The 23,711-nt window shown below is 46.4% G+C and overlaps 2 protein-coding genes across 15 annotated transcripts in view; one reads left to right on the top strand and one right to left on the bottom strand.

The window, feature by feature from the left end:
- LOC127609110 (alpha-2-macroglobulin-like protein 1) overlaps positions 1–23,711 on the top strand; it is a 254,157-nt gene that overhangs the window by 147,094 nt on the left and 83,352 nt on the right. The gene's annotated exons all lie outside the window — the stretch shown is intronic.
- phldb1b (pleckstrin homology-like domain, family B, member 1b) overlaps positions 1–23,711 on the bottom strand; it is a 149,719-nt gene that overhangs the window by 78,227 nt on the left and 47,781 nt on the right. For 13 of the 14 annotated variants that reach the window (XR_007964469.1, XM_052078808.1, XM_052078813.1 and 10 more), the window contains exons 3-4: positions 10,783–10,906; positions 5,854–6,024 (exon numbers count right to left, since the gene is read on the bottom strand). Coding sequence is in view for 12 of the 14 variants with exons in the window: in XM_052078808.1 (XP_051934768.1) it covers positions 5,854–6,024; positions 10,783–10,906 (295 nt within the window). In the remaining 2 variants the exon portion in view is untranslated. Of the gene's footprint in view, positions 1–3,214; positions 3,622–5,853; positions 6,025–10,782; positions 10,907–23,711 lie in introns of those variants that run through there. The other variant, XM_052078819.1, reaches the window with a different exon arrangement.

Below are 23,711 nucleotides of genomic sequence, written 5' to 3'. Positions count from 1 at the left end.
ATGTATTTTTATTTCTGTTTTCCTATTAAGCAAGCCACTGCTGTTGTCTATTGTGGTGTAATTGTCTGTAATCTGTTAAATGATTTTCTTTGATCTCTTAGATCCCTTTTCGACCTCTTTTAAAATTCAGTTAACATCTCAGGCTTTCATCTTAATGCTGAACAATTTTTCATTGTTCAGTCGGGAATAAAGCCCACCTAAAAATTATTTTGTGTCCTGTCCAGTCTTTCCAAAGACCCGGCTACACAATTTCGCCCTGACAGCACTTGGTAGCTCTTTCAGCCAGAGACTGTTACACCCGCGCTGCAAGAAGGAGAGATACCGACGCTCGTTCCTACCGACTGCTGTCAGGCTGATGAATAAAAAATAACAATCATAATAATAATAATAATAATTAAATGATGTGAAGGAAAATTGTAAATAGTACTGTGATTTATCCATTTGTGTTCATATTACATTTAATTGAAAGATGTTTGTTGTTTTTTTTTCTCTTTCTCCTTTCTTCTTTCTACATACATTCTTGCTGCTAGAGGCTGTAAATTTCCCCAGTGTGGGACGAATAAAGGATATCTTAATCTTAATCTTAATCTTAGTCCAGTGGTTAGCACGTTGGCTTCACAGTGCAGAGGTACCGGGTTCGATTCCAGCTCCGGCCTCCCTGTGTGGAGTTTGCATGTTCTCCCCAGGTCTGCGTGGATTTTCTCTGGGTGCTCCGGTTTCCTCCCACATTCCAAAAACATGCGTGGCAGGCTGATTGAACACTCTAAATCAGGTGTCACCAACATTTTTGAGGGTGAGAGCAACTTCATGTGTACCGATTGTGTGAAGGGCTACCAAATTGATACACGTCTGAAATAACATATTTGTCCAAAATACCTTCAATAATATGAGGATGTGTTATTTTTAATACTTGATGATTTAAATTGTCAGACTTTGATCGTGTTTCGAAATGTCTCACAGTACTGCCAATGTTTGCATTTTTAAATCATAATTTCTACTAGCAAATCACAATGTCCAGGCACTGGCGGGCTACTCAAGTGGTCTTCACGGGCTACCTGGTGCCCGCGGGCACCATGTTGGTGACCACTGCTCTAAATTGTCCCTAGGTGTGAGTGTGAGCGTGAATGGTTGTTTGTCTCTGTGTGCCCTGCGATTGGCTGGCAACCGATTCACGGTGTCCCCCGCCTACTGCCCGGAGACAGCTGGGATCGGCTCCAGCACCCCCTGCGACCCTAGTGAGGATCAAGCGGTTCGGAAGATGAATGAATGAATGAATGAATGAACATTTATTCAAACTTGTTTTGGACTTGAGAGATGTTGAAATGTGTTGATGAGTGGAAAGTAAATGAGGACTGTTCTGCTTAATACTCTTTAACGCATGCAGTACTGTATTGGGGATGAGATCGGAAAAATATGAACAAGCATCTGTAATTAGTAATTTAGACCAAAGAGATACCTGCATTGTGTTATTTGATTGGGTTTTAATATATCGATGAAGAAACACCAGACTACTGCAGCCAGTGGAAGAATAATAAAGATATTATTGTCAATATTATGAAGACAAAAAATTGGGTTCTTTTAGATTACAACAATCAAGTAATCATGAATTCACCCATAGACAGATTTCCCCCCCCCCCCCCAGAACGTAGCCCCTCTTACAAGCAGAAAGGGTTTTTCTGCCTGTCTTGCCCACTCATGATTTTCTATGACATGGTAAAAGAGTCACAAGAAAAGTTCTGAAGTTACAGTTGTTAAATGTCCCATGATCCATAAAACAAAAACAAGTAAGCTCTCTCAGCTTGCTTGTTTTTGTTTTGTACCGGAAGTAAGGAAGTGAAGCGTGGGAGGTGGTGACTTGGCTACACGACACAGAGTAAGCAACTAGTAAGAGATGTATGGTTTGACATAAGCCCTTTCCTGTGCTGTAAACCACTACATTTTTAAGAGTAAAGCAATAATGTTCGTCGTTGTATAAAGTGCTGTTAAAGTGTTTAAGGATCAGAATTTGTGGTATATTTGTGGTTTTTACAATCAATATTGGAATTATAACTTTATCCCTTGTCACAAATTAGGGATGCATTCAAAAATTCACTCTGACGCCTTATCAACACTCTGAGAGTGGAGTTGTTTCATGAGGCAGTGTCCTCCCCGTCCATAAATTTATGACCGCACTCGTGTTATTTTTGTCGTGACAAGCAAGACTACTGTAAGCATTAGCTACTGTGGCTCTTTTGAAAGCGCCGCGAAACAACCACAAACTTCAGGGTTTTTTTTTTTACAATTTACCAACTTGAATTGTAGCCATGGTACAGGAATGGTGAATGAGGTCGTATAAATCCCCCGCTAGCCCGCCAACCTCACATCTTGCTTGTCCGGTTTCAGTTCATCCTGCCTGACACTCTGGCTTCTTCATGTCTCCAAAATCAGAGCGGCAGAAGCGCACTCCGGCACTTTCGTTTTGTAACACTCTGAATAACCAAATGGCACACTCCACTAATGGAGTGGAGCGGCTTATATTGTCAATTAATGGCAGAAACTCACAAATTACGGCTGGTTTCTGTCCATACTGTACTTCCTGCGAATAGATGGAGAAGTGGTACCATTTGCATGTTTTTGGTGCAGGGAGTGTGGGTTCAGTCCCCAATCAGTAACAGTGTGAATTTTAAAGTAAAGATTATCTGTCTTTGGATGTGTCGTGTGAACTCAGAACAAGCGGTATTGAAAAAAAATAGATGTATGGATGTATTTGGACAATAACGCAATATTTATGATTTTGCCTTCAAACAACAGCAAAACTTATTTGGGAAAAAAGAAAAGAAAAAAAGATAGTGTGGTTTCAAGCGTAAAATTGAACTATTTTTGGACATACTCCGACACTGATAACACGAGTAAAATTCTCAAATGGGAACCAGTTTAGGAGCTTCAGAAATAAAATTGAAATAGTGCTAACTTTCTTCTCACACTGTTAGGTAGGTATTTGTTTTACCATAGGTTTTAAAATATGAATGTTTTAATTTCAAAAGTGTTGAGTCAGTTTTATTTGTGCAGTTATAAACGTAGTTTTTAAAGTACTGTGCTGTAACGATACTGTACAATGTACAGAGACAAATTAGTGTACGTTGAGCATTTTCCACATCGGCAACATATACAGTACAGTACATTACAATCAGTGCATTTGAGAAATACAGATAGTAAATAAAACAATCCCACTTACTTTAGGTCCAATGAATGGACGCGTTCTCTCCCTCTGCTGTGTTCATCACCAATACAGCTTTTCAAAAAAACACGTGTCTTCTGAGTCAGCGCGAATAATCTAGGCAACAACAGCAGTGTTTATGGGCTTTGTCCTCAAGTTCTTTTGTAATGATAATCCCATTAAAAAAGACTGCCCAATGTATGCTGTAGATGTCGGAGCGAACCCAACGCCAGCTGTTTACTTGTTCACTTGTTACGCGCCGAGTTTACCCACTGGTGGGTGCGTGTCGGTACATCACACTATCAAGGTTATACGCTTAAAAGTCCCTATCTTCTTCTAGTCCAATGGGCAGCAATTCGCTTTCTCATTCGAAAGAAGCTCCTGTGACTAACTGCCGGTTTTCAGTACTTCCATAATCAGCACAGACAGCGGCCGTGTATCAGGGGAGGAGCTGAGGGAGGAGCAAGACGAGGAGACTGGAGACGCGGAGAGAAGGAAAGGAGGGCGGGGGAGGAGGGTTGGGAGTGCGAGTGTGGGTTGTGTACATCTCGATATTTCTATGCAATCGAAGTTGCATTACTCACCCCAAAAATTCCTGGGTATAATTGGGCAACATTTAAAAGGGATTTTTTTAAACTATAGAAATGCTACTGGACAAGAAGCAAAGAGAACTAATTCGCCAAATAGTATTTGGCGAATATATATTTCTGAACGGTTTGTTTTGTGTGTATTTGTTTTATATGTTGTAAAGTTACAACAAATATACACCATTGTTTACCCAGTACAGCATAGGTGTCAAACTCAGGTCCTGGAGGGCCGCCGTCCTGCATGTTTTCCAAGTCTCCCTGTTGCAACACACCTGATTCAAATGAACAGGTTCAATGTCAGGCTTCCGCAGAGCTTGCCGATGATCTGAATATTTGAATCAGGTGTGTTGCAACAGGGAGACTTGGAAAACATGCAGGGCAGCGGCCCTCCAGGACCTGAGTTTGACACCTATGCAGTACAGTATAACATTGACATTATCATTTTAAATGGGCACTCAGGAGTTTGTTTTAAAATGATCAGTACACTTAAAGATCACATAATACGGTAATACGAATACTGTATGACTGTCAAAGTGAGATCCTGACATAATTTTTTTCTCCAGCCGATTATTGGCCATTCTGACAGAACCGTCAACCAACACCGGAAGAAGATGAAGAAGAAATAAGGGCTGAATTTTGGTAATCCTGCTGGTTAGCAGACCTGTAACATGAAAGTGTATGACTTTCGTCCATTACCTTGCGCCAGTACAAATCGATAATACTTAAAAGTATATTATTCAGACTGTTATCACCATAGTACCATGTGTAGTTCATCCACTGTAAACCTGCACTCTTCAGTGTGGCACCCAGTTAAAGTGCATTGGAAGCATGTCACAGATGCCAGAGACAGCTCTGATGTCTCTGTATTATTAGCAAGTGTTGAGCATGTAAAGATGCATATGCAGTGGTAATGTGCAAAGTAAAGGAATAGATAAAACCAACAAAGAATTGCTGTTTTTACACTCGTGGAGCCAAAAGACAGAAATCCTTTGTACAAGTGTTTTACAGGAAGTACTGATCACAATATTAAGTAACCAAAAGCCGTCAATGTCTGACTTACATCCGCTACTGCAAGCCATGACACAACTATGACAACACAAAATACCTCCTTAATGACCCTCCTTATCCTTTCCCAGTTTCCACTTAGCAGAAGTTTTGATTCTGACAGTGACAGTGAACACTTCAGTGGAAGCAGTTTACAGTACGTAGCATTGTTTCCTCAATTTGTTTGGCCAGTAAAAGACCTGGTTGAAAGTTGGGCTGATCGTTGGATATTGTTTTAGTGATATGCTTCGCGACTGACTAAATATCAGTTGATAAAGTAGGTTCTACAAGAATGACAATGAAGTGTTTGTGTTGGAGAAAATGTCTACAATATCACAGTAAAATTCGCACCCTGTAAGCAGAGTGACTAATGATGAGCATTTCTATTTGCATTGGAAATGCATTGAGCTCTGATGTCAATGTCTAAGAATGTTTCATGACTATGGTGAAACTATTACTCCTGTACAATGTATCACTCTTTGGGAAATTGAAAATCCTTTTTCCTCCTCTGTATAAATGTAATGGCAATTAACTAGATACACCACTCCGCCTTTTGGTCAATAACTGCTTAAAAGAGCTGACTGCTTTTTTTTTAATGGACCCACTTCTCTTGATGAGCCAGCACAGGCTGCCCATAATCACTTTTTTCTCTTCTAGTGTATGCTCACTATTATGAATACAATTAATAAGTCGGGAAAAGGGATATTAAACAAAATATATTACTGTTACTCTTATTAAAAATGCATAAACTGACCTCATCTCATAGAACAGAATACATCACCTCAACTGTATTTATGTAGAATTCCACGACAGCAACACGGTCAGGACCAAGCTTTTTTGAAATGTTTTATTTTTTTTAGCGAGACCCCAAAACTCTGATTCTACGTCAGAAGCTCACAAATTTGTAGGTCACACTCAAACCTTCTTCCTGCCTTACACACAAGACATTGATCCAGGAAATAAAGTCAGGAAAACGCTAAAGAGATTGTCCATGTCAAAGCGCTTTACATTAGAGTAAAATGTTACCTTGGGACAAGCGGATAGGTTGTGTCACTTGGAGTCCATCAACAGCGCATAGATTCCCGCAGGGATGTAACAAGATGACCCCTGACCTATTTTCTATGAAGCAATGTTGAGCTTCCACCCCCGGGCCTTGGATGTTGATGTCCATCGGACCATGACCTATAGTTGTACGGCCTGTGGAGAAGAAGGACGCATTGTACAGGGTGTCCACAAAGTCACGCATGCACACACGCACAGATAGATCGATAAATAGATAGACATGCGCACTATGTTATGTTTAATAAGAGGCACCATTAAAATGTGGACAGTCTTCCTTCTCCTTCCCTGATGGCTTCACACCCTCCCACACTCCTCTACATGTATTACACAAGACCAAATAAGATAACAACTGTCACTGTTGCTAAAATAACAAAAGCTACAGTCTGTAAATACTCTGTAATACTGTCTGGCTAACCACCTGTGGGAAGGGCCACAGTGGTCAGTTGCAATGTGAGCTGGCAGAACTCCAGCAGAACTTTACCCACGTCCCGGGGGAGGCGGGGGACATCGAACTCAGTCCGAATGGACCAATCGGAGCTGTGGCTGAAAGGTGATCGGTGCCTGTCGTGGCAGCAATCCACAAAACGGTTGGGGGACACAAACGGTGAGTGATGTCATAAGCTGAAGGAGTTGGACCTTTTTCACCTTTGGGACTGCAACTGATGGGTACCAGGTGACCAAGTGGAATGCACCTTTAGCAGCCGTCAAGGTGAAAATTGGGCTCTACGTATTCCCAAAATTTGTTTTGATGCTGATTGACTTTGGTGAAACAAAAAACATTTTTTGTTGTTAAATTTGCCCAACACAAGTTTGCATATTACATATTTTACCATGCGTTGTAATTCACAACAGCTTTGACATTGCAGGAAAAAAATCTTTGCTGAACCTAAACCTTACAAATAAATATTGTCGTAATTATAAAATGATAATAATAATTATTATCATTCCTATTATTATTGAGGTGGACCGGTATATATATAGATTGATAAACACCGGGCCGCCTCATTAATATCAGTAATGTTAATCATTTTATATATATATATATATGTATCTCTCTCTCTCTCTCTATCTATCTATCTATCTATCTATCTATCTATCTATCTATCTATCTATCTATCTATCTATCTATCTATCTATCTATCTATCTATCTATCTATCTATCTATCTATCTATCTATCTATCTATCTATCTATCTATCTATCTATCTATCTATCTATCTATCTATCTATATATATATATATATATATATATATATATATATATATCCTCATCTCACCCCTCGGGTGGTGTCCGTTCCTCATTCAGCTCGGGTCCTCTACCAGAGGCCAGGAAGCTTGAGGGTTCTGCGCAGTGTCCTTGCTGTTCCCAGCACTGCACATTTCTGGACTGAGATGTCCGATGTTGTTCCCGGGATCTGTTGCAACCACTCATCTAGTTTGGGCACGACTGTCACCTTTACCTTCCAGGCTCTCTCCAGCTCCTCTCTGAGCCCTTGGTATTTCTCGAGTTTCTCGTGTTCCTTCTTTCTGATGTTTCCATCATTTGGGACCGCTAGATCCACTACAACGGCTTTCCTCTGCCCTTTATCTATGATCACGATATCTGGTTGGTTCGCCATTACCATCTTGTCAGTCTGGATCTGGAAGTCCCACTGGATCTTCGTTCTGTCATTCTCCACCACCTTCGGAGGTGTTTCCCATTTTGACCTTGGGGTTTCCAGTCCATACGCCGCACAGATGTTTTGGTAGACTATGTCAGCCACCTGGTTATGGCGTTCCATGTAGGCTTTCCCTCCCAGGATCTTACACCCTGCAGTTATGTGTTGGATCATCTCAGGTGCCTCTTTGCACAACCTACACCTTGGGTCTTGTCTGGTGTGGTATATCGGGGCCTCAATGGCTCTGGTGCTCAGGACCTGCTCCTGAGCAGCCAGGATGAGTGCTTCTGTGCTGTCCTTCAGGCCAGCCCTCTCTAGCCACTGATAGGACTTCTTAAGATCGGCCACTTCAGTTATGGTCCGGTGGTACATCCCGTGTAGGCGCTTGTCCTCCCATGATGGTCCCTCTTCCAGCGCCTCATCTACTGTTCCCCATTGTCTGAGACATTCTCTGAGTACGTCATCCATTGGAGCCTTCTCCTTGATATATTCATGGAGCTTGGATGTTTCATCCTGGACAGTGGCTCTCACACTCACTAGTCCCCGGCCTCCTTCGTTTCGGCTTGCGTACAGTCTCAGGGTGCTGGATTTGGGATGGAACCCTCCATGTATGGTAATTAGCTTTCGGGTCTTAGCGTCCGTGTTCTGAATCTCTTCCTTTAGCCACCTTATTATTCCTGCAGGGTATCTGATTACTGGCAGGGCATAGCTGTTTATTGCCCGGGTCTTATTCTTGCCATTGAGCTGGCTTCTTAGGACTTGCCTCACTCGCTGGAGGTATTTGGCTGTAGCTGCTTTCCTTGTTGCCAGTTCAAGGTTGCCACTGGCTTGTGGTATACCAGGTAGATCCTGGTCGTGTGGATCAGGGAGCCTATGTCCCTTTCGCTCTTAGCATACAGCTTTATGTCATCCATGTAGAGGAGGTGACTGATTGTAGCTCCATTTCTGAGGCGGTATCCATAGCCTGTCTTGGTGATTACTTGGCTTAGGGGGTTCAATCCTATGCAGAACAGCAGTGGGGAGAGTGCATCACCTTGGTATATGCCACATTTGATGGACACTTGGGTAAGTGGCTTGCCATTGGTTTCAAGTGTGGTTTTCCACATCCTCATCGAGTTCGCAACGAAGGCTCTTTGGGTCCTGTTCACCTTATACAACTCCAAGCATTCAGTGATCCATGTATGTGGCATCGAGTCATAGGCTTTCTTGTAATCAATCCAGGCTGTGCACAGGTTGGTACGTCGGGACCTGCAGTCTTGTGCGACTGTTCTGTCAACCAGGAGCTGATGTTTGGCTCCTCTGGTATCTCTACCAATGCCTTTCTGTGCTTCGCTCATGTATTGATCCATGTGTCCACTTATCTTAGCCGCAATGATGCCTGACATGAGCTTCCATGTTGTGGAGAGTCAGGTTATTGGCCGATAGTTGAATGGGACCGCACCCTTTGAGGGATCCTTCATGATCAGGATCGTTTGCCCTTCGGTTAGCCATCCTGGGTGAGTCCCATCCCTCAGCAGCTGGTTCATTTGTACTGCTTGCCCAGGACCCACACTGGATGGTGTTATGTGCTCATTTTCATTCAGCCCCGGGCAATAAACAGCTATGCCCTGCCAGTGATCAGATACCCTGCAGGAATAATAAGGTGGCCAAAGGAAGAGATTCAGACCACGGACGTTAAGACCCGAAAGCTCCTAACCATGCAGGGAGGGTTCCATCCCAAATCCAGCACCCTGAGTGTTTACGCAAGCCGAAAGGAAGGAGGCCGGGGACTAGTGAGTGTGAGAGCCACTGTCCAGGATGAAACATCCAAGCTCCATGAATACATCAAGGAGAAGGCTCCAACGGATGACGTACTCAGAGAATGTCTCAGACAATGGGGAACAGAAGATGAGGCGCTGGAAGAGGGACCATCATGGGAGGACAAGCCCCTACACGGGATGTACCACCGGACCATGACTGAAGTGGCTGATCTCAAGAAGTCCTATCAGTGGCTAGAGAGGGCTGGCCTGAAGGACAGCACAGAGGCACTCATCCTGGCTGCTCAGGAGCAGGCCTTAGCACCAGAGCCATCGAGGCCCAGATATACCACACCAGACAAGACCCAAGGTGTAGGTTGTGCAAAGAGGCACCTGAGACAATCCAACACATAACTGCAGGGTGTAAGATGTTGGGAGGGAAAGCCTACATGGAACGCCATAACCAGGTGGCTGGCATAGTCTGCCGAAACATCTGTGCGGAGTATGGACTGGAAACCCCAAGGTCAAAATGGGAAACACCTCCGAAGGTGGTGGAGAATGACAGAACGAAGATCCTGTGGGACTTCCAGATCCGGACTGACAAGATGGTAATGGCGAACCAACCAGATATCGTGATCATAGATAAAGGGCAGAGGAAAGCCGTTGTAGTGTGTGTGTGTGTGTGTGTGTGTGTGTGTGTGTGTGTGTGTGTGTGTATTTTATACATTATTTTATACAGCACCAAAACCACTGAATCATTGTGATGATGTTTTTAAATCATCACATTGCAGCATGCAGTAGCTATGGGCTATGGGAGGGGTGTTAGGAGGGATGTCCTCCAAGTCCACTTCACAGCACAGATGTGCTTCTGCCACGCCGAGACTCAAGTGCACTATTAGTGTGCTGCATTTAAAGGGAATGAAAGGAGCCATTTTGGTGGGCATTGGCCATGATTTAAGTAAATTTGGCACTCTTGTGCTTGTCTGGGAAATTACCAACACTGGATCATACCCATATTCTCATAGATATACGACACGTGCCACGCAGGATTTACTCCGGTCATAAAAACAGAGCCCTAATTATTTAATTCACTGACTGAAGGGTATGTCCCAAACCTTTTGCCAATATGATGGATAATATGGTCTCTGTTTTTCTAGGAATCAATTGCAGCACTGCTCTATCAGTCCAATACAGAGAAGACTAATATTGCTTTGGCATCTGGACTTGCAAAATGACACAGGTATGTGTCAAGAAACACACCCTGTGTACCAGCCTCAATAGACAGAGGCGCATAAAGGGAAAGCTGGTGTGGCTAAAGAGGCACGCAGCAAAAGCAGACAAGGCCAAAGGGTTACACATGCAGAAACCTGCCAGCAAACACTGAAAGAAAGAGGACAGTGAGGTGAAAACGAGCTTTCCACTCAATGTAACTAACTGACAATAGTGTTGTGTAAGGGGAGAACTTTATATTATAAATGCGAAGTAGAGCAAAATACTCACCCTCAGGCAGAGGCAGCAGAGTAATGGCAACACTCAGACGTCCACTACCTAGGCTGACGAGATGAGGGCGCTCAGCCTGGAACTTCAATCCCTTTCCAGTCTCGATCACATCCAGTGGAGTGCTCTGTTGCGAAACACCAAGGCCAGAAAATTTGTAATTGCAATTACTAGGTTTTAAACCACTTGAACCCTTTCAGGGACAGCATTTACTACAGTGGACAGCTTATCATGTTATCAGGTTACAGGGTGTATAAAAGGGTTAATGGTCATTTTAAGATGAATGAGTGATTTTCTCTTTCTGTGGTACATCAGATAGAGCATCATTATTTACATTTAATTTCATAAGGTGATGGAACGAGAGGGTAACACTCATCATTCAAAGGAATGAGAGGAGGGGCTGTAATCATCCCACTCCCACAGAAAAAAACTCCAATTCCATACTCATCCCAGACGTGAACCAAAGTAAAAAAACAAAAAAAACTGTCCTGTCTCGCCCCAGTCCGAATGACTCCCACTCCTGAACCACTCCCATTTTGGAAGTCAGCCACTTCAAAAACAAATTAAAGTTGCATTTTACTCATTACTCACAGGTTGTCGCCCCCTTTTTCCTCATGGAATTTTTGAGTTTCTTTTTTGGGGGGATCTGGGGGGGTTGGATTGGATAATCGCAGTCCCATCTGTTGCTGTGAACTTTGTATCCTGGACTGTCCCAATCCAGTGATTGAAGGCAAAATTGGCTCCGGGGATTCCCCTAAAACATGTCTGTCTCTAGTTGGCACTTCTGTATACATTACACACTATAAATGGTTCATATCAGTTGTCATGTCCTGACAATTATCTTAAAGTGTTTAGCGGTGACACATGATGTCGTTATACAGGCTTGCAAATGCTTCACAATGCTTCCACTTGAAGATCTCTACCCATCATCCAAGGGCTTAAATCAACAATCAATCAACTTGACATGGAATGTTTAGAATCAGTGACGATGCGGACTGTTTTCACCAGGGGATGTCCAAACTTTTACTTCAATGGACCCCATTTAGAAAAATCAAAGAATGCAAGGGCCTCTTTGAAATTATTCCCTTTGATTAGATTTACAGTAACACTCAAAAAGTAATCCAGCATTGTATATAAGAGCTGTATTTATAGTATATATAGCTGTATTTATTAAGCTAGAAGAATAGCTATGCGATGAGGAAAAAAAAAATGATTTTTCAGGATTTTGGAATGGCCAGCAGCCCTGTATCTCATTTGAACATATCATAGTATCCTCTCAGGTTGCCACCAGTTCTGTATAATAAAAAATCGTCCTATAATTGGGGATGTCCAAACTTTTACTTCAATGGACCCCATTTAGAAAAATCAAAGAATGCAAGGGCCTCTTTGAAATTATTCCCTTTGATTAGATTTACAGTAACACTCAAAAAGTAATCCAGCATTGTATATAAGAGCTGTATTTATAGTATATATAGCTGTATTTATTAAGCTAGAAGAATAGCTATGCGATGAGGGGAAAAAAAATGATTTTTCAGGATTTTGGAATGGCCAGCAGCCCTGTATCTCATTTGAACATATCATAGTATCCTCTCAGGTTGCCACCAGTTCTGTATAATAAGAAATCGTCCTATAATTGGGAATTAAATGTTGTTTCCCGTACTGGTTCAATACGGGAGGCGATTTGTTCCGTATTTTCCGAATTGTCCCATGCGTCTGTCACACACAAAGATGAACAATGAATTTAATAATAATGAACAAAATAAAAGACAGGAAATATTCAAGACAGGAACACGGTATTGGCTGGAGGTCCGCGGGCCCGCAAGCATAGTCTACATCTGGTGCGTGTTCTCTTCTGCTCTGGGCCAAATTCTCTGTCAGTCTGTCTGCACGCATGAAGCCCAGCCCCTTTGTGCTGCCACTATCTGCAATGTTCATGTGGCTAGTAACGGGCTCACTGCACACTTTGAACAATCCTGTTCACTTTCACGGCAGTGCTTTGAAGATCAAAGAGCTACTCAGTACTGCAAGGAGTAACAAGAAGTACTCTTTGAAGAAGTAACACAGTGAGGAAGACTGGGAAAGCTGTTGAATGTTTAGCTGTGATCAGGCACATGAAGGGGTTGAGGAAGCTGATTGTTTTGCACTTGTTCCCAATTTTTCCATCTTTTCATTTGGGTTCACACAAGTGTTTCATTTTATTATAGTTATTTTTATTACAGTAAAAGTGTCCTCTGTCACGTCGCGTGCTCGCCAGCAGGTGGCGGGTTCTCCCGCCACCTGTTCGGCACACCTGCCCGTTATTTCGGGCTGATTACGTGCCTTTATTAGGCAACTCCGGCAGTCATCTCACTGCCGGAGAATTCCTTACCGTGCCATTGCTCTCTATTTGCTATTCTCGTCGTTTGACTACTTCTCGCTGCCCTATTGCCTTACGGCCCCAATCTTCGCGTACTTCTTATTGTGATCAAATTGTTATCTCGGTAGTTCCTCGCCCTTTATCGTTTCGCGAGCGTTTTCGGTTGTCTTCCTTATTTTTTCCTGGTCCTTATTTGACCAGCGTTTTCTGTTACCGTTTTCCCTGTTCGGGCTCCTTTTGTTCTTTATTAAAACCCCTTTGTTCTCACAAGATCTTTTCGTTGTCTGCTTCTCCGGGGATCCACCTCGTTTTTCTCTGTTGTGCACGAGGCGATTTCTCATCGCCTCGGGCTCAACGTGACAGAATTCTCCGGCCACCATGGATCCCGTAGACGCCGAAAAGATCTTGTCCGCTCTTGCTCGACAAGAGCGGCAAATGAGTCAGCACAGCCAAGCCCTTACGGAACTCAACGGCGCGGTCTCCATGCTGGCTCATCGGTTCGATGATCTCGAACCTCGCCTTATTCGGGTGGAGGAACGAAGACCACCTTCCGGGCTTCGTCATACCACCCCGAGGGCTCCCTCCTCGTACCCTACTATGTCGAGGGAGCCCTCGCTTCCACATCCCCCTCGTTACGGGGGTGAGCACGGGCAGTGTGGACACTTCCTACACAATTGCTCGCTCATATTCGACCAACAGCCGTCCTCCTATGCCACTGACGCCGCCAAGGTGGCTTATATCATGAGTCTCTTGACAGGTCCGGCGGCATCGTGGGCAATCGCGACCAGCGACGCTAAGCCGAATCTCCGCACCTCCTATCCTGATTTCGTGGCAGCCTTCCGTCGGGTGTTCCACCATCCCGTGCGGGGCAGAGAGGCGGAGGGGCGGCTGCTCGCCCTGCAGCAGGGCAGGCGTTCGGTCGCTGACTACTCCATCGAGTTCCGGATCCTGGCCGCGCAGAGCGGGTACGACGATCGGGCCCTGTGTGGACTGTTTCGCCGGGGTCTCAACACGCAGCTCAAGGACGAGCTGGCTACTCGCGATCACAGCACGGACTTGGAGGAGCTGATCGACCTCTCCCTCCTTATGGACAATCGCCTGAGGGAACGGGGTCGGGAGCGAGGAGGTGATCGGTACCCGTCTCGACGTCTCCCGTACCGTGAGGAATATCGGGGGCACGGCGAGCACTCCCGGGGCCGGGAGACAGCATCCGCGGAGGAGCCGATGCAGTTGGGCGGCAAAGACGGTGGCGCGGAGGAAGGAAGGCGCCGTCGCCGGGACCATGCTACACCTGACGGCGCACAACCACCCTCCCGCGCCACAACCAGCTATCCGGGATCGTCTTTCCACGCTCCTCCCGATTACTGTGAGTCACGACCTCGCGCGTCACCCTCCGAGTCTAGGCGAGTCGATAAGCGACCAGGACACCCCAATAGACTCGAGCTCGAGGCGGAGGTATTCGGCGAGTCCCGGTCAAGACGGGTTCGGGCCCTGGTAGACTCAGGGGCAGATGACTGTTTGATGGACACTAATCTCGCGTCCGAACTCGGGTGCTTCTTAGAGGAGTTGGTTGTTGCGAAGCGGGTGCGTGATCTGGATGGGCGTCTCCTGGCGGTAGTAACACATCGAACGGAGCCGCTAAAACTTGTGTTATCCGGTAATCATATTGAGCATCGCCGTTTTTATGTTATGCGGTCCCGGAACGCCCCGATCATCCTCGGATTACCCTGGCTGCAGACGCATAACCCGGTGATCTCATGGGCGCGCCCCGCTATCGATAGTTGGAGCGATTATTGCTACCAGCACTGCCTACAGTCTGCCGTCGGGAGGCACGAACGCGTTACTCCCCCCGAGGAGATCTGCCTTGACGGAGTGCCGGAATGCTATCGGGGTCTTAAGGAGGTTTTTAGCGAGGATCGCGCGCGCTCCTTGCCCCCACACCGCCCCTACGATTGCGCGATAGACCTGCAGGCGGGCGCCCCGTTGCCGACCTCGCGGCTGTATCAGGTATCCCGGCCCGAGCGTGAGGCGTTAACAGAATATATAAACAGCTCGCTCGCTGCAGGTCTCATCAGACCTTCGCGCTCACCATTAGGGGCGGGTTTTTTCTTCGTGGGGAAGAAGGATAAGTCCCTACGGCCCTGCGTGGACTATCGGGGGTTGAACGAAATTACCATAAAGAACAAATACCCCTTACCCCTGATAGACTCCGCCTTCGCTCCACTGCAATCTGCCACCGTCTTCTCCAAACTCGATTTACGTAGCGCTTACCATCTGGTCCGTATTCGTGAGGGAGACGAGTGGAAAACAGCATTTAAGACCCCCCTGGGCCATTTCGAATATCTTGTGATGCCTTTTGGCCTCACAAACGCACCTGCCGTCTTCCAGAACCTCATTAATGACGTGCTCCGGGACATGATCAACATCTTCTGTTTCGTTTATCTTGACGACATTTTAATTTTTTCTCGTTCTCTGCATGAGCACCGGCAACATGTTCGGCTGGTGCTACAACGTTTGCTCGAGAACCGGCTCTTCGTCAAGGCAGAAAAGTGTGAGTTCCATGTTCCCGTCATCTCCTTCCTGGGGTTCATTATAGAACAGGGCAAGCTACGGGCGGACCCCATTAAGACGCGTGCGGTCACTGAATGGCCGGTCCCGTCCAACCGTAAGGAACTGCAGCGCTTCTTGGGGTTCGCCAACTTCTATAGGCGTTTCATCCGTGGTTACAGCCAGATGGCGCTTCCCCTAACCCGCCTTACTTCGACCAAGATCCCTTTTAAGTGGGACCCTGCCGCGGATGCGGCGTTCGCTCGTCTTAAGGCGGCGTTCACTAGTCCCCCGGTTCTGCAACATCCTGACCCTGACCGCCCTTTCGTCGTAGAGGTGGACGCCTCGGATTCAGGGGTGGGTGCGGTGCTGTCCCAACGCTCCCCAGTCGACCAGAAGCTGCACCCCTGCGCCTTCTTCTCCCGTCGACTCAGTGCCGCCGAGTCGAACTACGACGTGGGCAACCGGGAACTGTTGGCTGTGGTCACCGCCTTACAGGAGTGGCGGCACTGGCTCGAGGGGGCCAAGGAACCTTTTACCGTGTACACGGACCATAAGAACCTCGCCTATCTCCGCTCCGCGAAGAGACTTAACGCCCGTCAGGCCCGGTGGGCCCTCTTCCTCACCAGGTTCGACTTCGTTCTCACCTATTCCCCCGGATCTAAGAACACTAAGCCTGACGCCCTTTCCCGGCTCCACGAACCTGCGGGGAGGGACCGTTCCCCGGAGACCATCCTCCCGACCCAGTGCATAGTGGGGGCCGTCCAGTGGGAGATTGAGCAGCGGATCCTGTCCGCCCTGGTGGGGGTGCAGGTGCCGGCGGGGTGCCCAGCAGGGAGGCTGTTCGTGCCTCCTGCCCTCCGTTCGGAGGTCCTGCAGTGGGGACATGGGTCCAAGGTGGCGTGTCATCCCGGGGTGAACCGGACTGTGCAGCTCGTCGCCCAGCGTTTCTGGTGGCCGGAGCTCCGCCGCGACGCGACGGAGTTCGTCAAGGCCTGCACCTCCTGCGCCTGCGGCAAGTCGTCGCATCAACCTCCGGCGGGACTGCTCCAGCCGCTGCCCATTCCTCCTCGCCCGTGGTCTCACATCGCTGTGGACTTCGTCACGGGCCTACCGCCTTCCCGGGGCCGGACGGTCGTGCTCACGATCGTGGACCGCTTCTCCAAGGCCGCTCACTTTGTGCCCTTGTCCAGGTTGCCGTCGGCGCTGGAGACCGCCAACCTCCTCATCCAGCACGTCTTCCGTCTCCACGGCATTCCGGCGGACATCGTGTCAGATCGGGGGCCCCAGTTTGTGTCCCGCGTCTGGAAGCGGTTCTGCCGGTCCCTCGGAGCTACGGCCAGCCTGACCTCGGGGTACCACCCTCAGTCCAATGGACAGGCTGAGCGCGCCAACCAGGATCTGGGGGCGGCCCTCCGCTGTGTTTGTCTCCACCGTCCGGCATCCTGGGCCGACCACCTGCCCTGGGTGGAATATGCCCACAACACTCTCGTCTCCTCCGCTACAGGCAGATCGCCGTTCATGACAGCCTACGGTTACCAGCCACCGCTGTTCCCGTCCCAGGAGGGGCAGGTGGAGGTCCCCTCCGTGCAGCACCACCTTAAGCGGGCCCATCACGTGTGGAGGGAGGCCCGGGCTGCGTTGTCCCGCACTGCGTCCCGGAACCGGCGGATCGCTGATCGTCGTCGGCGCCCGGCGCCCTCATATGCGGTGGGAGAGAAGGTGTGGCTGGCTGCAAGGGATCTTCGCCTGGCCGGCTCGTCTGCCAAACTGGGGCCCCGGTTCGCTGGCCCGTTCGAGGTCGAGGCCGTCATCAGCCCCGTCGCGGTCAGGCTCCGGCTGCCGGCCTCCATGAAGGTCCACCCCGTGTTCCACGTCTCCCTGCTCAAGCCTGTGTCTTCCAGCGCCTTGGCGCCCCCTCCCGCTCCGCCGCCGCCCCCGCGGGTGGTCGACGGGGACCCGGTGTACACGGTTCGTGCCATCCTGGACTCTCGGCGCAGGGGCAAGGGCTTCCAGTACCTGGTCGATTGGGAGGGCTACGGGCCGGAGGAGCGGCAATGGGTGCCTCGCTCCTGGATCCTTGACCCGTCCCTTCTGCGCGACTTCCACACTGCTCATCCGTCCAAACCGGGTAGTCCGCCGGGAGGCGTCCATTGAGGGGGGGGTACTGTCACGTCGCGTGCTCGCCAGCAGGTGGCGGGTTCTCCCGCCACCTGTTCGGCACACCTGCCCGTTATTTCGGGCTGATTACGTGCCTTTATTAGGCGACTCCGGCAGTCATCTCACTGCCGGAGAATTCCTTACCGTGCCATTGCTCTCTATTTGCTATTCTCGTCGTTTGACTACTTCTCGCTGCCCTATTGCCTTACGGCCCCAATCTTCGCGTACTTCTTATTGTGATCAAATTGTTATCTCGGTAGTTCCTCGCCCTTTATCGTTTCGCGAGCGTTTTCGGTTGTCTTCCTTATTTTTTCCTGGTCCTTATTTGACCAGCGTTTTCTGTTACCGTTTTCCCTGTTCGGGCTCCTTTTGTTCTTTATTAAAACCCCTTTGTTCTCACAAGATCTTTTCGTTGTCTGCTTCTCCGGGGATCCACCTCGTTTTTCTCTGTTGTGCACGAGGCGATTTCTCATCGCCTCGGGCTCAACGTGACATCCTCAGACAAGCTTTGTTATAACTGTTCCAGCACGCTACAATATATGCATGTAACACAATATGCTCAAGTTCAGTCAATTCAACCTTGAACATTTAATCGCACAGGTTTACGAGTGTTTCATTTTTTTTTCTTAAAGTGAAGGCATCCCCGATTGTTGAATTTATAGCACTTTATAGCCTATTTAATTATAAGTTTTAATTATATAATTAATTATATGATTTAATTATAAATAATAATATAAGTATTGTCCTCTTTCAGTAAAAGCATCCCCAGACAGGCTTTGTATAATTTACAGCATTTTATACACTTTATATGTATACAATACAGTAGTCCAGGTCTATATGATCAAGTTCAGGCTATTCATGTCACGTCGCGTGCCCGCCAGCAGGTGGCGGGTTTTTTCCTCCGCCTGTTCTGCACACCTGTTCGTAATCTCGGACTGATTACCCTCCTATATGAAGTGACTCCGGCAGTCCTCTCACTGCCGGAGAATTCCTTACCGTGCCATTGCTCTCTCTCGCTATTTTCGTCGTTCGATAATTCTCGCTACCCTTTTGCCTTACGGCCACTACCATCGTTTATTCGCGTTGCAACCAAATTGTTATTTGCTCTAGTTCTCCGATCTCTGTACTTCCTCGCTCTTTATTGTTTCGCGAGCGTTTTCGGTTGTCTTCCTTATTTCCTGGTCCTTATTTGACCAGCGTTTTCTGTTACCGTTTTCCCTGTCGGGCTCTTTTTGTTCATTATTAAAACCCTTTTTGTTTCTTACAAGATCCTTTCGTGTCTGCCTTTTCCTGGGATCCACCTCGTTTTTTTTCTGTTGTGCACGAGGCGATTTCTCATCGCCTCGGGCTCAACGTGACAATTCAGTGTTTTACAATTGTTATAATTGTTAAAGTACAAATCTTTGTTTAATTTGCAAGGCTCCAGAACAATTTATTCCACCAGGCGGTCAGGGGACTCAACCGCTAAATGCTCTCTTGACTTCTCCTTCCTGACTGACCACCAAGTAACCCCAAAACCTAGAGGCTAATATGACATATGTTAAATAATGTCAATGAAATTAAAGCATTTATTCATTCATTCATTCATCTTCTGAGCCGCTTGATCCTCACTAGGGTCGCGGGGGGTGCTGGAGCCCATCCCAGCCGTCTCCGGGCAGTAGGCAGGGGACACCCTGAATCGGTTGCCAGCCAATCGCAGGGCACACATAGACGAACAACCATCCACGCTCACACTCACACCTAGGGACAATTTAGAGTGTTCAATCAGCCTTCCATGCATATTTTTTGGGAATGTGGAAGGAAACCGGAGAACCCGGAGAAAACCCACGCAGGCCCGGGGAGAACATGCAAACTCCACACAGGGAGGCCGGAGCTGGAATCGAACCCGGTACCTCTGCACTGTGAAGCCGACGTGCTAACCACTGGACTACCGGGCCGCCTATTAAAGCATTTATTTTTTTTTTTTCAAATAAAACAAAGAATACATGTGATTCTCTGGAGTTTACGTGTTCTCCCTGTTACTTCCCACATTCTAAAAACATGCATGACAGGTTAACGGATCACATCAAATTGTCCCTCTGTGGATTGTGCGCGCGAATATCGTCTATGTGTGCCCTGCGATTGGCTGGCAACCAGTTCAGGGTTTACCCCACCTACTGTCCGAGGTAAGCTGGGATAGGCTTGAGCACGCTCACGACCGTTGTGAGGATAAGCGAATCTGAAAATGGATGGATGGATGTGATTCTATGAATTCATAGTTTTCCCTTATTTGCAGATCTGAAAGGTTGCAACCTTCGTATCGGCTCCTGCACTGAGCAGCAGCAGAATCAAAACAAGAGCAATCTGAACGAAGCTCATCTTGACATGCAGCGGAAATTTGAGCACACAGGCATGTGTCATGTTAATTGCTACTGTCACCGAATTATCTTTTTTTTTCATAGGGGCCCTATGAAAATAAATGTTACATCTTATGGGTGGAAAGCAAGAGATGTGAGATAAGAAGATGTTTCTTTTCTTTACCTCCTTACAACTCTATGTTGAAAGGCAGTCCTAAAATACAGGCTAGCAACACTGCAAATGGCCCCGGGCCATAGTTCGAACACAAGTGCTTTTGCGCATTCCTCAACACACTGAAGGAAATACAGTAGTGTGTTTGTCTGCAGGGGTGTTGCCATAAAATCAGTGCTCCACAATTCAGAGAAATGCTGTTCCTGGCATGTGACAAGTGCTTTAAAGTGCTGCGTTGGCTGAATTTGAACTGAAATATTTCTTTTCTTATTCAGTCTGCACCTTAAAGGGGCAGAACTTGTTGTCTTTGTTATTCTTCTCCTCTCTGTCAGCGTATGATCCGCAGCATAACTAATATTTTTGTCTCAGATTGAGTAGAAAATGGTTTGAGTACTTTTGGGTAGTTACGGTATATATATATATATATATATATATATATATATATATATAGCTTGCACATATCTCAGGCCCCAAAAAATCTTGAGTTTGGATGATTTTAATATTTTTTCACAAATCTACACGATTGGAACGACATGGTGTGAACTGGTAAGCACGTCCGCCTCACAGTACAGTCCTTGGGCTTGAATCCAGACTCTGGCCTTCCTGTGTGAAATTTGAATATTCTGCCCTTGCCTGCATGGGTTTTCTCCCATTAACCAAATGTGTTAAAAATGTCTTGCTTCCTTTCGCAATGCAACGTTTACAGTTCAGCAAACATGCCATTCGTATATTACCCGAAAAGTGATGATTGTAGAGAACAAGGAATCGGACAAATGTATGCAATATGCCATATTACATGCTGATTTCTATTTTTTTTACCCACTGTCATTGTCTGGAATCATAGACTGTGATCATCCACAACCAAAGTTCAATTATAATGAAAATTAGCTACATATTGGCACACTTTGAATTGAGAAAGAAGAAGAAATTGTATGTTCTGTAAATTATTAAATGGACTGTAAGGTGTGGAGCCAATGTCACTTAAATTTAAAATACATTTTAAAAAAGAATCTTTATCTTTTGGTCTGTTTTTACTTGAGTCCGCACACTATCAATCGGCACCTGCGCATGGCCATTGCCTTGGCCTCTGTGATCTGTTAAGTTTGTCTGATTTGGTGCTGGTGATGGAGTGAGATCATTCAAGCCTAAAGGGGATTGGTGAGAAGAGGCTTGCTAGCTGGTGTTGTGGTAATGGGGTTGAGGAAGTGATGGGCCAGCAGATGCTACCATAGAATGCTGCTGCGCCCATGTGGCACACTATGCATTAACTTCTCAATGAGCCACTACTCTATGTGCCCTATTCAGTGGGGATCTCCCAACAACTAGGCTGCAGCCTGGTATCAGCTGTGTATGAGTGAGTCAAATTAGATCATATATCATAGCATGTTTCATGTTTGTTATGCAGTGAGTTGAAACTAACATCCCGTTTGGGGCCCATTCAAAACTCATCCCAAAAGTTCAAAATGTTTTAGCACAATTTAAAAGAAGGATTTATAGAAGCGGCGGCCCGCTAGTCGACTGGTTAGCGCCTCTGTCTCACAGTGCAGAGGTGGAGGGTTCGATTCCAGTGTGGAGTTTGTATATTCTCCCCATGCCTGCGTGGGTTTTCTACGGGTACTGCGGTTTCCTCCCATATTCCAAAAACATGCATGGCAGGCTGATTGAACACTCTAAATTGTCCCCAGGTGTGAGTGTGAGTGTGGATGGTTGCTCGTCGCTGTTTTTCCTGCGATTGGCTGGCAAACAATTCAGGGTGTCCCCCAAGCATCTGTCTTTTTGGGATCACTTCATTTTTTTCTATTATTTCATTGTATTGTATAAAATAAATAACAAATAAATTCAATGAGAAAAAATTAACTGTCCCCCATGCATAATATTTAGTCATTGGAGTCTAATCTAGCTCTGTGTCAGCCACGCTCAAACGACGAAAGGGGACACGTATAGGGCAGAGGAAATGCCTGGAAGATTCCTGTTTTACAACATGCTCATCTACTGTATGTTGTCGGCGCATGTCCTGAGCTGAGCTGCTCTGACTGGCTGGCTATTTCAGTCAATGGTGTTAATTTACTTAACATGGATTAGGGCACAGGTGGCAAACTCAAGGCATGGGGGCCAGATCCAGCCCACCAGGTCATTTTATGTGGCCCGCAAAAGCAAATCGTGTGTGTCATCTTGCTAAAATTTGTACCGAAATGTCAAATTGTCATGTATAATAAATAACGTTGAGATTTTGCATTAATTTTGTCACGCAGTTTACAATCATTTGTACAAAACTTGAACAAACCATTAAAATTGACTTGACTGATGGCCCACTTAAAAGTAGCCCGGATTTTTTTAAAAATTAAAATATTTTTTTTATTTTTTTCAAAACATGTATTTAATTACGTGAATGTTACAAGTGACCCAAGTCTTTCCAAAACCTGTTTTTATTACTTACAGGTTACAAGAGATGCTGGAAGTGTCCCCCATTGACATCTATACATTTTTGAGCACGGCACAGGATGTTGGCTGATACTGACTGCAGCTCTGCTAAGGTGATGCTTCGGATAGTGTTGGTGATGTTCTGTTTGAGTTCGTTCAGGGTATGAGGATTATTTGCGTACACCTTTTCTTTTAAATTCCCCCATAGATAAAAATCGCATGAGGTCAGGTCCGGAGACCGTGGTGGCCATAACCCCTTGCTCACAGTTCGCTCTTCCGTAAAGACTTCATGAATGGATGCCAGTGACATGTGGGACGTGTGACATGTTGCACCATCTTGTTGGAAGAAGGAGTACATTCTTTCTTGTGGTGTTAGTTGCTCGTAAAACTGTTCCAAGATGCCCAGATAAACATCGGTATTCACTGTTGATTCAAAGAAAAATGGGCCCACTATCCGTGTTCCTGAAACTGCACACCAAACACCGATTTTCTGGTCATGTAGTGGTTTTTCGCGTGTCATGTGGGGATTCACAGAAGACCAGTACCGCGTATTCTGGGAATTTACGTATCCTGATAAGTGAAACCATGCTTCGTCCGACATAAAGTATAGCAGTGGGTCCAAAAGTCCGTCTGCAATGCTAGTCAGCAACCATGTACAGTAATTAATGCGTTTAGCTTTATCGGGCTGCTTTAGTTCCTGAACACATGAAATTCGGTATGGTTTCAGTTTCAGAGAATTCAGTACACGCTGACATGTCGTTCGTGATACACCAACTTGCTGGGATAGTCTCAGAGTTGACTTGTGAGGGCTATTTGTAATTCGCTGCTGAACATCACTGACAACTTCGGGCGTCCGGACTAATTTAGGTCTCTGCTTCTTCACGTTTGCGAGAGAGCCAGTGTCTCGCCATTTCTTAACCAGGCTCTGAACACAACGTTT

Source organism: Hippocampus zosterae, chromosome 10, assembly GCF_025434085.1.
Source record: "Hippocampus zosterae strain Florida chromosome 10, ASM2543408v3, whole genome shotgun sequence".
NCBI classification, from domain to species: Eukaryota; Metazoa; Chordata; class Actinopteri; order Syngnathiformes; family Syngnathidae; genus Hippocampus; species Hippocampus zosterae.
This window is presented reverse-complemented; position numbering and strand designations above follow the sequence as displayed.